The sequence below is a fragment of the Canis lupus genome, chromosome 21 (genome assembly GCF_011100685.1).
Source record: "Canis lupus familiaris isolate Mischka breed German Shepherd chromosome 21, alternate assembly UU_Cfam_GSD_1.0, whole genome shotgun sequence".
NCBI lineage: Eukaryota > Metazoa > Chordata > Mammalia > Carnivora > Canidae > Canis > Canis lupus.
Window position 1 is genome coordinate 33,328,999 of NC_049242.1, and position 11,751 is coordinate 33,340,749.

The 11,751-nt window shown below is 33.8% G+C and overlaps 1 protein-coding gene, 1 long non-coding RNA gene and 1 other non-coding gene across 4 annotated transcripts in view; 2 read left to right on the forward strand and 1 right to left on the reverse strand.

Annotated features, from left to right (window-relative positions):
- The window catches only part of IPO7 (importin 7), a 55,891-nt gene that overhangs the window by 34,203 nt on the left and 9,937 nt on the right, over nucleotides 1-11,751 (forward strand). The window contains exons 9-19 of the mRNA XM_038569015.1: nucleotides 568-702; nucleotides 1,298-1,397; nucleotides 2,278-2,354; nucleotides 2,501-2,617; nucleotides 5,375-5,464; nucleotides 5,889-6,054; nucleotides 6,240-6,400; nucleotides 8,343-8,471; nucleotides 10,197-10,263; nucleotides 10,347-10,472; nucleotides 10,900-10,997. Of these exons, the coding sequence (XP_038424943.1) occupies nucleotides 568-702; nucleotides 1,298-1,397; nucleotides 2,278-2,354; nucleotides 2,501-2,617; nucleotides 5,375-5,464; nucleotides 5,889-6,054; nucleotides 6,240-6,400; nucleotides 8,343-8,471; nucleotides 10,197-10,263; nucleotides 10,347-10,472; nucleotides 10,900-10,997 (1,266 nt within the window). The remainder of the gene's footprint in view (nucleotides 1-567; nucleotides 703-1,297; nucleotides 1,398-2,277; nucleotides 2,355-2,500; nucleotides 2,618-5,374; nucleotides 5,465-5,888; nucleotides 6,055-6,239; nucleotides 6,401-8,342; nucleotides 8,472-10,196; nucleotides 10,264-10,346; nucleotides 10,473-10,899; nucleotides 10,998-11,751) is intronic.
- LOC111091552 overlaps nucleotides 1-11,751 on the reverse strand; it is a 48,423-nt gene that overhangs the window by 17,160 nt on the left and 19,512 nt on the right. The window lies entirely within an intron of this gene.
- On the forward strand, nucleotides 5,616-5,800 carry LOC119865042. The gene has a single exon (XR_005375910.1). It is a non-coding gene; the product is annotated as a small nucleolar RNA SNORA23 (small nucleolar RNA).

Below are 11,751 nucleotides of genomic sequence, written 5' to 3' on the forward strand. Positions count from 1 at the left end.
TTGTTTTGGAGTTAATATGGCTGTAAATAATATAACTGCGGGTATAGTTTGGTGCCACTCCTTGATTCATGTTAGGCATGAGAAGTTTTGCCACCATTGATGCAGACGTCAAAATAGTAAAAAGGGCAAGTAACATCTTAGCCTTATGAAAATAGTTTTGACCTCACAGACCCTCCAGGAGGTCTGTGGGCCAGGTCTTGACAACTGCTCTTCTGAAATACCATGTAGAATTAGATCTCTCGGCAGACATTAAATAGGTAAGTGGTTTGGGTAAAGTTTTTCTGGGAGGTAAATTTTGGTATGTTCAGTAAGTAACCTATGGTTTTCTTTTTTTATACTTAATCAGAAACTAGTCCTTTGACATATAATATTAATTCAGCTTGTTTTTTTGAATACCTGGGAATAAATATGGTTGTCTAATACATAATTTAAAAAATTACTTTCTTTTTAATAGAATATGGTTATTTTAGGATGATGATCTGGGTATTAATGTGTCAGGTGTTTTTGCTGGCTTATAAAGTTAAATTTCTGTTTAACTTGGTTTTTGATCAAGTATTTTTTTCAAAGGTTTTATTGAAGGTATTATATCAGTACAAGGAGAAACAATATATGGCTCCTCGAGTTTTACAACAGACATTAAATTACATTAATCAAGGAGTTTCTCATGCCCTCACCTGGAAGAATCTGAAGCCTCATATACAAGTAATACTTTTCTATCTGAAATATTTTTTCTGGAAAATGAAATGGAAATAACATTAATGATCATAAAGGTTGAAAAATGCATATTTCGTTGACTTCTATTACTTAGTCTAATAGCTTTGAGAGTATAATAGGAAAATGAGAAAATACCTTGGCATAAACTTAAAAAAGCTATTTTGTGAATATTCAAATTACCTTTTAATCTAAAACTTAAAATTTGCCTTTAAATTCTTAGTGCTGGCTTATGATTGTAACATTTTAGTCCATGTAATTTGGAAGAAACAAAGATTAGTTTTGAGGATAATTCATATTCATGTACTATTTGTATGATTAGTTTATTTGCTTTATTTAGAACTATAGGATTGATGGACTAAAATTTCATATTTCTCAGAATACTTGGAACCTATATACACTTATATCTTATTTTATAATTACTTGTTTCACCAAGAGTAATAGTATGTACCTTGATAGTTGATCTGAGAATCATTACTAAAGTTTGATATATTAAGCTTTAAAATACGTATTCTAGGGTTGCTTTTGTTTTAGCACGTAACAAAAATTGAAGGCTGACTTAAGGTTACTTTCTTCTAAATTGCAGGGCATTATCCAAGATGTTATTTTTCCACTGATGTGCTATACAGATGCTGATGAAGAACTTTGGCAAGAAGATCCTTATGAATATATACGCATGAAGTTTGGTAAATTTTCAGTTTCTTAGAAACAAAATGTATCAGTAGCTAAGTTTATATATAGTATACATAGGGAAGTATTAAGGCCTCACCTTTGGTACTGAAAAATCTTTGTTTTAATGCAGTTTATCCATTTTGTAGACTTCTTGGGTCTGTTCATTAATTATGGCATTTGATAGTGATAATCATTTTTAGCAGCCACAAATAGTAGTATTACTAAGTTATAATTATTGGATGTGCTTCTGGCACATGCCAAAATTGTTAGAAATTTAAGATTACACCTTACACTAAGTGTTGATACTTTTGGATCCCATGTGAGTCATCAAATGTGTGGGAATTGAGAAGACACATATTAGAAGCTGGAGTCACAAGGAGTCTTACATAAAATAAAGAATTGTAATTTGGCTAACATTGAGTTTTAGTCCTTCTTCCTACCACAATCTGTTGTATTTGTAGTAGATATACTTTTGTATCCATGTTGTGAAAATTCTCACATTATGAAAGAAAAGTAGTTGTTATGAAAAATTAATGGTCTAAAATTTGTACTGAAGAGACATGAAATTAGGCTATTGCAAAATTATATAGGAACCTGGGTTGATTTTTTTCGTGTTTATTTTTATTTTTTTATTTTTTATTTTTTATTGGAGTTCAGTTTGCCAACATATAGCATAACACCCAGTGCTCATCCCATCAAGTGCCCTCCTCAGTCCCATCACCCAGTCACCCCCACCCTCCGCCCACCTGGGTTGATTTTTATGCCTTGCATTGAACGTTTAGCAAAATTTTAAGGTTTTGCTTTTTACAGAGCACCATTTGTAAATTATGTGAAAATATTTGTTGAAGAAATTGAAATGCTGGTTTTCATGTTAATTTTAAATTTATTCTCTAGATGTGTTTGAAGATTTCATCTCTCCTACCACTGCTGCCCAGACACTTTTATTTACAGCTTGTAGCAAAAGGAAAGAGGTAGGGAACTTTAGCTTTAGTATTTAAAATTTGTTCAGATACACACTCAGCTTTTAATGTTAGCCACGTGAGTCATTTTGTCTTTTTGTTGTTAAGGATTATTGGTAAATCCAATAAAGTTTAACTTTCCTTTTAAAAAAATCTAGGTACTGCAAAAGACAATGGGATTTTGCTACCAGATTCTTACAGAACCAAATGCTGATCCTCGGAAAAAAGATGGAGCCCTGCATATGATTGGTTCTTTAGCTGAAATACTTTTGAAGGTAATTCTTCTTTTGTATGCAAGTAGTTTAATAACAGTTTATTAAGATACAGTTCATATACCAGACGATTTGCCCTTTAAAGTGAGTAATTCGGTGGTTTGTTTTTTTTTTTTTTTTTTTTTTTTTTTGGAGGTTTTTATTATAGTCAGAGTTGTTCAATCATCAATCCCAAAAGAAACTCTTATTTAGTGGTCACTTTGCATTTCCTTCCAAATTCTTGGGCCTAGGCTACCCCTAATCTACTTTTTGTCTTCTCTGTGGATATATCCATTTTGGACATTTCATGTAAAGGGAATGCTATATAACATAAAGCTTCTTGAGGATTCGCCTTTTTCACTTTGCACAATAATTTCAAAGTTCATCCATGTTGTGGCATGTGTCAGTACTTCATTCCTTTTTGTTGCCAAATAATGTTGTTGTATTCATATACTACTTTTTATGCATTCATCAATTGGTGTACATTTGTGTTGTTTCCATTTTTTGGCTATTAGGAACACTGATCATTTATGTACACATCTTTGTGTGGACATTTTCACTTCTCTTGGGTAATAAACATGTAGGAGTCAAGTTGCTGTTATGTTTTGAGCAACTGCCAGACTTTTCCAGAGTGGCTGTACCATTTTATATTTTTACCAGCAATGTATGAGGGTTCTAGTTTCTATGGCCTCACCAACAATCATTACCTTTTTATTATAGCCATCCTAGTTGGTGTCAAACAATACTTTATTGTGGTTTTGACTTAACATTTCCCTGATGACTAATAATACAGAATCCTTTTTCATGTGTATGTTAGCTGTTGTAGATCTTTTGAGAAATGTATTATTCAAATCCTTTCTATTTTTTAACTGGGTTATTTGTCCTTTCATTGTTGAATTGTTAAGAGTTCTTTGTATATTCTAAATATTAGACCTTTTTGATGTATATGATTTGCAAGTATTTTGTAGATTATTGTTTTACTTTCTTGATGTTGTCCTTTGAAGTATGATTTTTGATACAATTCTGAAATTTTGTCCAGTTTATATTTTCTTTAGCTGCTTGTGCTGAAGGTACTTTTTGCATGTGTCATTTTTATTTTCATGTTGTAAGATAACTGTAAAATAGTGGGCTTTTTCCTGCAAAAAATTAATCTTTAAGGAAATTTATAAACATGACTATCCATTCACAGCCTAGGAACATCATGCTTTTATGACAAATTTCTAATTAAGAATGACCCTGGATTAGATTAATTTTTAAGAACCTCAACTTAATTGTACACATTGTATCTGACTTCATAAATAAGATCTGAAATTTGCTTTTGCTTAAAAGTTAATAAATGGCAACCAAAGTGTAAGTGAGTATTTAATCATAGAATTATCTAACTTTCAGAAACCTTGTTCCATATCACTATTAACTTATAGGTATATTTTGTTCATACTTTAGTTTTTTTTATACTTGTCCACCCATCATCCTTCTGTTAGTTTATAAATTAAAGATAGTGGTTATTTATTGTATGGCAGGCTGGGAATCTTGAGTGAGTTGTCTTGACAGGTTCAGGTTTTTCTGTTTTAACTTTTTATTTTTAAGTAATTTTAGACTTACAGAAAAATGGCAAAAACAGTTCTCTTCACCCATCTTCCCTTCATGTTAGCAGCTTAGTCATACTGCAATTCTCAAAACCAGGAAATTAATATAGATCGCATAATCTTCAGTAATCCTACAGACCCTTTCACATTGTGTAAGATTTCCCACTGATGCCCTTTTTTCTGGTCTGTGATCCAGTTGAGAATCCCACACTGCATTTAGTTCCCATGTCTGCAGTTTTTCAAGCATTTATTAGTTTTTAATGTTGATGTAATATGCAATTCCAGAAACTGCTTAAAAGCTTGTTAACACTTAGAAAAGACCCTATTTTAAGATTCATGAGAATATCTTTTTTTAAACAGTGGCATATAAATTTTTTTAAAGATTTTATTTATTTATTAGAGATAAATAGCTCTCTCTAATAGTGGGGAGGAAGGACAGAGGGAGAGGAAGAAGCGGACTCCCTGCTGAGGAGGGAGCCCTTCATGGGTCCCCTCTAGGACCCAGAAATCATGACCTAAGCCAAAAGCAGATACTCAATTGACTGAGCCACCCAGGCGCCCTGGGAATATCTTTTTAGATACCTAGATTATTACCTTATAAGCAGGGTCTTTTCTCAGTCTGTGTTGTATGCATTTAAAACCTTGCCAGAGAGGCTTTTTTCATTATAATAGTTTTTTTTTCTATTAAAATAGTTTCATAAGGTAAGGAATATAATTAACCACACTTCCATTACTAGTCATGATCACTGTTAAGATTTGGTATAAATGCTTTCTAAGAAAATGAGGTAAAATTAAAGAAAAGGTATTCAGTGTTTTTTGATGGTGAAATTTGAGAATGAGAAAATTTCATATGGATCTTGAAGTACAAAGAATCAGAATAAATGTGTGTTTTGACATAAATAGTCATTTTTTTTTTTAATTTTTTTTTTAAATTTTTATTTATTTATGATAGTCACAGAGAGAGAGAGAGAGAGGCAGAGACACAGGCAGAGGGAGAAGCAGGCTCCATGCACCGGGAGCCCGATGTGGGATTCGATCCCGGGTCTCCAGGATCGCGCCCTGGGCCAAAGGCAGGCACCAAACCGCTGCGCCACCCAGGGATCCCTAAATAGTCATTTTTAACATTGTATTTATTTGGCATTGAGGTGATTATATTTGGAAATCTTTCAAAAATAATTGTTGTTTATATTTACAGAAAAAGATCTACAAAGATCAGATGGAATACATGTTGCAGAATCATGTATTCCCTCTCTTCAGCAGTGAACTCGGCTATATGAGAGCGAGGGTATGTTTTAAATCTGTATTAATTTAAATGTTTATGTTTTGTAATGAATGACTGCTTATGTGGACTATTATGTGGAACCTTTTTAATGCTCACCTTAATATTTGCCTTATTTGATTTTAGACTTCTGTTTCATGTAAATATTTATATGGCTGCTGTAATGTGTGCATGGTTTTCGTCTGTGTCTGATAGCAGTGTCTGCCTGTGTTTTGCATTCAGATCTTGCTATCCACACAAATGTCATGCAGCCAAAGAGTAAGTTGGGATCATAGTACTGGTCTAGTGTTGTCTCTCTGGACATAACCTGCCACTGACCAGCCTCCAAATTCCCATACACAGAACTTGTGGAATAGAGATACTGTAGCTTGCTACAATTTAATTTAGGATACCTATAGTAACTGCATTTACTGCATTTTTTTTAAAAAAGGCTTGCTGGGTCCTTCACTATTTTTGTGAAGTAAAGTTCAAAAGTGACCAGAACCTGCAAACGGCCTTAGAGCTGACACGACGATGTCTGATTGATGATAGGGAAATGCCTGTGAAAGTGGAAGCTGCCATTGCACTTCAAGTATTGATCAGCAATCAAGAAAAAGGTAAAGGATTTATATCTCAAAAATAGTGTTTTTACACACAACTGTATGAGGCATTATCCTAGAAACTTGACACATTGTCTTCCCCTTTATGTGAAAGTATCTATTTTTTATTGTTTGATATATAACAGGTTTTAAAGAGTTTTAGTTGTTTTGGCCAGATTTTTTTTTTCTTTTTTCTCTTATAGCTAAAGAATATATTACACCATTCATCAGACCTGTAATGCAGGCTCTTCTTCATATTATAAGAGAAACAGAAAATGATGATCTTACTAATGTAATTCAGAAAATGATCTGCGAGTATAGTGAAGAAGTTACTCCTATTGCAGTAGAAATGACACAGCATTTGGTATGTTATTTGAACCAATCATTTATTCATTATCTTATAACAATTATTTTCACAGAGCTTACTGTATGTCAGGTACTGTTCAAAGCCTTTCACAATCCTATATGAAGAATAGTCATGTACTGAGAGAAAATGTGAACTATGGAGCTGGGATTCACACCTGAAGTATATGCCTCCACCACACACATTCTTAAGTACTATCAGTGTTGATCATGACTGCTTTGTGTGGTTTCCATGAATACTTTGGACCAGATATAAAATAGAAAAGTAGAAAAATAAAAGATGAAGTAGAAATAATATTTGCAAATAGAGAGGTTTTTAAATATAAAATTTTTTTATTTAAAAAAATTTTTTTTAAGATTTCTTTTTTTAAAGGTTTTCTTTATTTATTCACAAGAGACACAGAGAGAGAGGCAGAGACATAGAAAGAGAAGCAGGCTCCATGCGGGAAGCCCAATGTGGAACTCAGTCCCGGAACTCTGGGATCATGTCCTGAACCAAAGGCAGATGCTCAACCACTGAGCCACCCAGGTGTCCAAGACTTTGTTTTTAAGTAATGTCTGTACCCAGCATGAGACTTGAATTTAGAACACTGAGATCAAGAATCACATGCCCTGCTAACTGAGTCAGCCAGGTGCCCTAAATAGTTGTTTGTTTTTTGTTTTTTTTTTTAAAGAGAGAGAGACCATAAGCAGGGCAGAGGGAGAGGGAGAGAGGATCTTAAGCAAGCTCCACACCCAGCATGCATGACCCTGAGCTCATGACCTGAGCTGAAATTAAGAGTTCTTATTGCTTAACTGAACCATTTCGGTGCCCCTAAATAATTGTGGTTTGTTTTTGTTGTTGTTTTTTTTTTTTTAAGATTTGTTTATTTATTTATTTATGAGAGAGAGAGGCAGAGATACAGGAGGAGGGAGAAGCAGGCTCCATGGCAGGAGCCCGATGCGAGACTCGATCCTGGGACTCTAGGATCGCACCCTGGATCAAAGGCAGGCACCAAACCGCTGAGCCACCCAGGGATCCCCGTGTTTTTTTTTTTAAGTAATTTATTTATTCATGAGAGACACAGGTAGAAGGAGAAGCCTCCCTGTGGGGACCCCGATGCAGGACTTGATCCCAGGACTCAGGGATCATACCCTGAGCCACAGGCAGATGCTCATCCACTATCCCCCAAGCCACCCAGACATCCCTAGTTAATTGTTTTGTTTTTTTTTTTAATGCAATTTGTAAATAGTAGTTACTCAGTAGTTGTCCTTTGTTTATGGTACATTGCCCCATGTCCCCAACAATTACCACTCATAGTCCCTGTATAGTGATTTGTGTGATGCAGTTTATATTCTTGCTGAATATCGAGCAATAAGCAATAAGAATCTAGCTCTTGGTATTTGTTGTGGATTTAAGCAAAAAGCAAAGAGTTTTGTGAAAAACTGATTTTGAAGTAGGTAAGGATATTTGAATAACTGTAACAGCATTCATTAAATATGTATATTGCATTTATAATAAGATTATTATTCTGTTCTCAGATATTTGAAAACAATTGAATTTTATAACAAAAATCCTTGAGTAGTATACCTGTATTTGGGCATTTTTAAATATTACTAAACATATTCATAATATTAAGCACTTTCTATGCCTTGCCTCATTTAATCCTCACAGTATCTCTATGATAAAGTTCTCAAATGATATGTCAGGAAACAGGTCGAGTAACTTAAGGTCACCTAGTAAGTGGTAGTAGTACCACTTGCTTATAGAGCCCAGATTCTTAATTACTATTAATCAGTTTGGTAACATTGATTGGTTTTGCTGTCCCTGTGAGAACATTTCAAAAATAAAGTTTTTTTAATTAATTAATTAATTAATTTATTTATTTTTCCAAAAATAAAGTTTTAGACCAAAATGTGTTTTTATTGTTTTAATAGCAAGCTTTATATTCTCTTGAATCTAGGCTATGACATTTAATCAGGTAATCCAGACTGGACCAGATGAAGAAGGAAGTGATGACAAAGCAGTTACTGCTATGGGAATCCTGAATACCATTGACACGCTACTTAGTGTAGTTGAAGATCATAAAGAGGTAAAGTGATCCAATGTTCTAAGGTTTTGATCCAGGTAATGATCCAGGTCTTAGGGAATTTAAAGCCATTCTTCAACAACTGTTCTAATGCTTTTTTTGGAAGGCTCTGGCTTATCTAATCCTTATTTTTAACATGTACCTTGATTTTGCTATCTTTTAACTAGTTCCCTTTTGTAGGAGACTGTTGGGATCTTATAAATATTTTAGGTTGTTTAATATTAGAAGGAAAAGGAAGGAAGTATTTGTATTACCATATCCTTACCTCAAGTCTCAGGATTTTGGCTCCTTAGATTATCTATCCAGATCCAGTAGTGTGGTGATTCCTCGGAAAACCTTCCTGGCTTTCCTTTTTTTGTTTTTAAATAGGGAGAGGGCAGAAGGAGAGAGAGAATCTTATGCAGATTCCACGCCTAGCACAGAGCCTGATGCAGGGTGCGATCTCTTAATTATGGTAAACTACACATAACAAAAAATTTACTGCCTTAACCATTTTCAAGTGTACGGTTCAGTAGTGTTGAGTATACATTGTTATGCTTCCATTACTATTGTATTTCTAGTTTTCTTTTATAGTTGTCTTTCATAAACAAAATTGTAATTGTTAATTTTTAAAAATGAAATATAAGACATTCAGAAAAGGATAAAGGATAAAGAACAGAAAACTATAACCAATACCCTTTAACTCCCACCTGAATTTATTGGATTTTAACATTTTATAGTATATCCTTTTGGCTTTATTTCCAGTAAGAAAACCAATTCAGATAGATGTAATTGAAGCCTTTGGGGACCACTTCCTAATCCAATTTCTTTATTTCTTTCCGTTAGAAGTAACTAGTGTCCTGAATTTGGTGTTTATAATTCCAGTGCAGATTTTTATATTCATAAATCATGTTTTCAGATTATCTGCAAATTGCCTTTTGTTACAGGAGATTTTCAGTAAACTATATTCTGCAATATAATTGGAGATAGAAGCCATGAGGAATTCTCTAGCTGCCTATGGTTAATAAATTAGTTGTTGCTATATTTGAAGAGTTAAAAATGTTTTAAATATATGTAATTGAAATGGATGTCCTGGTTCTATATCCAGTTAGTAAATTTTACCTCCTCTCCCCTCCCCACATTAAACATTCTAATGGCTTCCAGGGACTTGGGGTCTATTGAGGATCATACTGGCAATTCAAGAGGAATTTGTATTTTTGGTCTTGGGTGTTATGGTTCACTATATCTTAACAGTTATATAAATAGAGGTGATTCGGAATTAGTGGGAGTGGTAAGAATAATGCCTTCTTTCAAATAATTTTTCTGTAAGCCACTGACAGTGACTTTTCAATTACACTTGAGTTGAATTGATTTATATTTAAATATTTAAACACAAAAAGGTTTGTAATCTATCTGGAAAATGATGTGGTTCCTTTATTTTCATAATTATATTCTCTGGATGCTATTTTTTCCTCTACTTTTCTTAGGTAAATTGTGCATGTGATTCCCTGTGTTTGTTTCATTGTAATGGTATCTCATTAAGTTGTAATGGTATTACATTAAGTTTCAATTCCACATTAACCCACAATTTGGGTTACTTTCAAACAAAGACTTAAAAAACAACAAAGACTTAAAATGATTTATGATGCTGACTTTATATTTCAATAAGCAGTGAGTTGGATTATGCATTATTCATTAATTCATTCACTAGTGTGCAGCAGTTACATACAGTTTTCTCTTCTCTTTTAGATAACCCAGCAACTTGAAGGAATCTGTTTACAGGTCATTGGAACTGTTTTACAACAACATGTCTTAGGTATATACCCCTGATTGTGCTTAAAATTTCCTACTTTTCTGTATCAGCAAACATTGTCCTAACAACTCCATACTGTCTCTTAGAATTCTATGAAGAGATCTTCTCTTTAGCACATAGTTTGACATGTCAACAAGTGTCTCCGCAAATGTGGCAGTTGCTACCTCTGGTATTTGAGGTTTTTCAACAAGATGGATTTGATTACTTTACAGGTAAGTAAAGTCAGCATATTAATACTGAGAATTTCTCCCTGTTTTGATTCATTTTTAGTATATCACTTGAACATATACTTTAGAACATTGTAAATGCTTCTTAGATATTTTCATTTGCAGTTAATACTCCAGGATAACATTGATTTCCATTATATGTTTTGATTTAGTTATGCTTCTAGATTTGTTTCCTTTAACACATTCTTACCCTCCTGTCCCTGTCAGTCTTTTTTGTACAATATAATAATACTCTTTGTATAATGTACATATATATACTGCTAGGGACCAAACAAATTCATATTTGCTTTCTTTTTCTAAGGAGATATTTCAGAAACAGCATTTACATTAGTAAAGGTTTTAACTTTTAGTAATTTTTTGTTTTAATTAGTTTAATTCATTTTTAATATTTTTATGCTTTTCTTTAATGCAGATATGATGCCTCTGCTTCATAATTACGTAACAGTTGATACAGATACACTTCTGTCTGATACCAAGTATCTTGAAATGATATATAGTATGTGTAAGAAGGTAGGTCATTTTTAGTTAATATAATGATATGTCATGAGGCTGGTGCTGTAAAAAGTAAGTTGTGATGAGTGAAGATACGTGATACATTATGGTGAACATATTATATGGGTTTGACAGAACAAGGGCTTTTTTTTTTTAGGATTTTATTTACTTTAGATAGCATAAACAGGGAAGGGGCAGAGGGAGAAGCAGACTCCCCACTGAGCAGGGAGCCCAACTCAGGGCTCGATCCCAGGACCCTGAGATCATGACTTGAGCTGAAGGTTAACCACTGAGCCACCCAGGCACCTCTGTGTGCCCTGACGTTAACTGGAGTTATGTTTTTAATTTTTCTTAGAGTGCCTGGAGCTTACCTTACCATAGTTCTTTACTAGGTTTTGAATCTAAAGAAGGAAGAATCTGGCAGCCTGGGTGGCTCAGCGGTTTAGCGCCACCTTCAGTCCGGGGTGTGATCCTGGAGACTCCCATGTCCGGCTCCCTGCATGGAGCTGGCTCCTCCCTCTGCCTGTGTCTCTGCTTTTCTCTCTCTCTGTGTCTCATGAGTGAATAAATAAAATCTTAAAAAAAAAAAAAAAAGATTGAACTTATTTGAGTGATATTGAAAGGATCAGGAACAAAGATTTTTATAAAGAAAATTCTTGGAGGATACAGTTTATGGAGGCTCTACAGAAATTATGTAGTAAATAGCAAGATTGTAAAAACCAGGAGTTTATTTAAAATGAAAGTCAAAAGTACTGTGCCATTTCTTGGAAAA